General features: G+C 41.0%; 1 protein-coding gene across 1 annotated transcript in view; it reads right to left on the reverse strand.

Moving 5' to 3' along the window:
- Nucleotides 1-3,885, reverse strand: part of batf (basic leucine zipper transcription factor, ATF-like) — a 5,174-nt gene extending 1,289 nt beyond the window's left edge. Inside the window, exons 1-2 of the mRNA XM_034900067.1 lie at nt 3,350-3,885; nt 2,294-2,398 (exon numbers count right to left, since the gene is read on the reverse strand). Of these exons, the coding sequence (XP_034755958.1) occupies nt 2,294-2,398; nt 3,350-3,412 (168 nt within the window). The 5' untranslated portion in view covers nt 3,413-3,885. The remainder of the gene's footprint in view (nt 1-2,293; nt 2,399-3,349) is intronic.
- Between the last annotated feature and the right edge of the window lie 319 nt (nt 3,886-4,204).

The raw sequence follows: 4,204 nt of genomic DNA on the forward strand, positions 1-4,204 counted from the left end.
GCCTTACTGCCTGTTTGTCTGCCTGTCTGCCTGTCTGTCTGTCTGCCTGCCTGCCTGCCTGCCTGCCTGCCTGCCTGTATGTCTGTCTGCCTGACTGTCTGCCTGCCTGCCTGCCTGCCTGCCTGTCTGCCTGCCTGTCTGTCTGTCTGTCTGTCTGTCTGCCTGTCTGCCTGTCTATCTGCTTGTCTGGCTGTCTGTCTGCCTGTCTGCCTGTCTGCCTGCCTGCCTGCAAAACCAATGACTTCCCCATCAGCTTCAGTTGTACTTTGCAAACATTTGCAAATGTGAGCATGCTGACACACTAAACTAAGATGGTGAACTTAATAAACTCTATGCATGATAAGCATTAGCATGATGAGCATTAGCCTTATAGCTTCCACGAGCTATGTGAAGAACAGTCATGCTAGGAAAGAATGTATATAAGAAGTTGGCAGTAATGTTGATAAAATGTACTTTTAAAATGAGCTAAAACAGTGGTATGCTTTTGTTAACTTAAACCCAGCTGGTAACGTTGGTGTAATCGTGTATTGCATTACTAGAGAACAATATTATAACTTAAGTAATAATGAAAGTATTTTCACTGTCATAGAGGAACACATAACCTTTAAGAATATTCAATTTGTTTTTCTTTTCATACTGAAGTAAATGAAGACCAAAGGTTGCTCGGGAATTAGAAAAAACACAATAAATCTACAGCATGCAGCAACCTTAGTGTAGCTTACTTTACCGTAAACTTATAAAAGCAGTTTTATAAGTTGCCATTCTAACATCTTTAGCCAATGTAAGTTAATTTTCCAAAACAAGCTCTCTCAAGTGTTTTTCCTATTCATCATCTTCTTCGGAGATATATAAATATAAGTAGAGCAAACTGTTTGCGATTGGTTGAAAAAAAAACTGTCTTTTTGGTGTGGGAATAGCAGAGGAGAAAATCTTCCACTTGGTTAATGAAAAGGTCATCACACCATGGCCGAAAGATCACAATACTGAGCCGTGGGTCCTTACTGTCACAGAACCTTTGGGCAAACCCCTTTACTTGCGTCACTTAGCCAAATACAGCCCACTGCTATCGGCGCTTTACAAGAAGTTACTGCCTTTTTCTCCCCTCCTGCCCACGACATACAATTTCAAGCTCATTTATACAGAAGAAAAAAATACTACTGAAGAAACAGGAAATAAGCCGCGGTGTCATTGAGAGGGAAAATTCGCCTTCCTGTTTATCAAGTGAGATGGTGACAGAAAAACCACAGAATGCTATGTGGTCCCCTGGTGTTCTCTGTGACTCTGACGGGCTTTAAAGAGATTGATACACCATAATTCATGGGAACATTGTCACAAATCTCTGGATCTACTACTGCCTCCAGTGTGGGTGTTTCTTAATGTCAACGTCTCTTCAGTTCATCTGATAAAGTTCACAGAAACAGCAGCTCTAAAAACATCCGAGCACATTGCGGCACGAATGATCTCGGCCTGAACGAGGAAGTCACAGATAGTGGATATGTTGTCAGCGTGTTGAAATGTGTGCTGATGTAAGATGTGACAGCATGTTAGAGTTACAGTTACAAGGATCCATAAGACAGAGACCTGCTGGACACGTGTATACAGATTTAAGAGAGCAGACGAAGATATGCCTAAGTTTGAACTGAATAAAAAGCCCCATCTTGCGCTGAGTCAACCAAGTTAAAGATGAAACGACACTGACTACAAATCACACGTAATGAGCTGCATGAAAGAATAAGGGGGGCAACAAACAAAACACCCAGGACACCCTTCTGTTATCATTTTCAATGATGCAATCTCTGCTGCAAAAGGGAGTGAGTTTCCCACACATGCTAATTTATTCCTTAAGCTTCTGCAAACACACAGCAGCGTCCAAGTGTGCAGCCCAACAGAAGCCATGACACATCGCCACATGGTCAGGTATTGCTTGGTAAATATAGTACAAACCCGTTCCCAGAGGGGGTCGATCAATTGATCAGTCGGCAGAGCATTCAGGCTGCTCAAACATCATAAAACTAATGCTGTATATAATCTGATGTGTAACCAGCATCGCAGGACAATAAAGCTTTTTCAAAAGGACGGCTTTTGGGGCTAGACATTATGCTTGTGTATAGATCCAGCTTTGCCAAAACTATGCAGTACTTCATCAAGTAACACTCATTTTTACATGAATACCATGCCATATCTTCTCTGTTTTTGCATATGTGTCCGTGGAAAATGCCTTAAGAATTAGATATCAGTGTTAAAATGTGTTGCTCCTGAGTGTGTGTATGTGTGCACACAAAGGTTTTCTCACCAAGTGCAGGTTGTCAGCTTTCTGAGTTTGCCTCATCCTGCTCTTCTGAGCAGCGATCCGGTTCTTCTCTCTCCGCATCACCTTCTTTGCATCATCTGAGGAGCTCTGACAAAAATACAAATGTTGACAGTGAATGTGTGTGCAATGACATACACGTCAAGTGGCAAACTGATAGGCACGGAGATGTTTCTGTACATGAAAAAAGTTGAAGATCAGACTCTCGTAGTTTACGCTGTTGGTGGGTTCATGTGTGAAATGGAAGCTGCGTTTGTTTTAATGACAGTTTGACAGAAGATGGGCTTAACTTTACACTTCATGTGAAGGGCAGGGTTGGGGAGTGGCTGAGTCATCGTTTAGGTTTAACGCACACCCTGTTTCATGTCCTGAACACTCAATTTTCTTGGTATCACAATAACTAATCCATTTCAAGATGCTGAGTCAGTTGGACATCAAAGAGATAATAAATTCATTATCTAACGCCTTCTGATGGTCCATTAAAGTAATGCTGTAAAGCCCCAAAAACAACTGATGGCGCCAGATTGCTTTATCCACCTAAAGTTAGGCTCCCAACTTGTTTCATGTATGACAAAATGTTTTATATCCACAGTGCTTGAGCAATAATGTGCAAGAAAGCAGCACATGTGAAACAAGACTCATGTGCAGAGAAATGTACAGTTGGCTACCAACTCAATACAGACTTTGTTCCCGACAGCTCCCCAATCATTCACAGTTTGACATGAGACCTGCTAAAACAAAGGATTCCCACAACTTAGAGAAGTGATACATTTTGTAATTCACAAAAGCGAACACTTGAAGGGAACCATGCCTGCAGCCCATGTGTGCATGTGAAACACTTCTGAAAAGCTGTGAAAACAGCCAACAAAGGCTGTGTTGCTGCCCACTAACCATGCGTCAAAAAACTGCATCCAATCACAGATTTAGGAGAAATGTGTAGCGTCAGGATATGTATTTAATCTATAAATCTTTAGTGTAAATATGTCGCCAAGTAATCTGAGGTGTATTGTTGAGAAGGTTTACACAGAAGCGCACACTTACCGGCCTGCTTCCAGGTGATGGGGACTTGTAACTTGTGTCATTGCTGTCAGAGCCCTGAGCCATAGCCAACTGCGGCGACGGAAACCGTATGTCTTTGTCCACTTCTGCTTTGTGTTTTTAGTATGTGTGTGTGTGTGTGTGAGAGAGAGAGAGAGAGAAAAAAAAAAGAAAGAAAGAGAGAAAGAGAGTCTGTGTAGCAGAACGGGTGCTGAGAAGAAATTGGCTTAATGAGTCTTTCTTCCCTCTTTTCTTTCCCTTTCTGTCACTCCTCCTTCTCTTTCACTCTCTCTCTCACTCTCTCTCTCTCTCTCTCTCTCTCCCCCTCTCTCTATCTGACACACTGTGAGACTAGCTGTCTGCTTAATTAGCTGTTTGTGATGTGGCTTCTGGTAAGAATCTGGGTAAGTTGCATTAGACTGGAAGTCCCATGTCTGATGGAAAGTTAAAGCACATAAGGCAATTTTGTAAACTCCAGAAAAATAACATACTGGGGGGTTTAAATTTCAATTTCAATTAATATGGGTGGATATTACCAGTGTCAGAAAAAAGCTTCAAATATTTAGCTAGGCGACTGCATATAAAAATAATAATAATAATAATAATAATTTCATGTCGACATTGACATCTAGTAGCAGCACAATCAAAATAAAATAAAAAATAACTTTCACCTAAAAGACAGGATATATTAACCTTGCTGTAATCTTTTTTCCATGTGTGATTACTGATTATATATGTGTATATATCTATATATAGATATATACACACACAAAACACACACACACGTTGTGTATCCATGTGTGTCGCAAACACACACATATATATATGTATATATATATTTGTGTGCGTGTGTGTTGT

The sequence above is a fragment of the Etheostoma cragini genome, chromosome 18, assembly GCF_013103735.1.
Source record: "Etheostoma cragini isolate CJK2018 chromosome 18, CSU_Ecrag_1.0, whole genome shotgun sequence".
Classification (NCBI taxonomy): Eukaryota; Metazoa; Chordata; class Actinopteri; order Perciformes; family Percidae; genus Etheostoma; species Etheostoma cragini.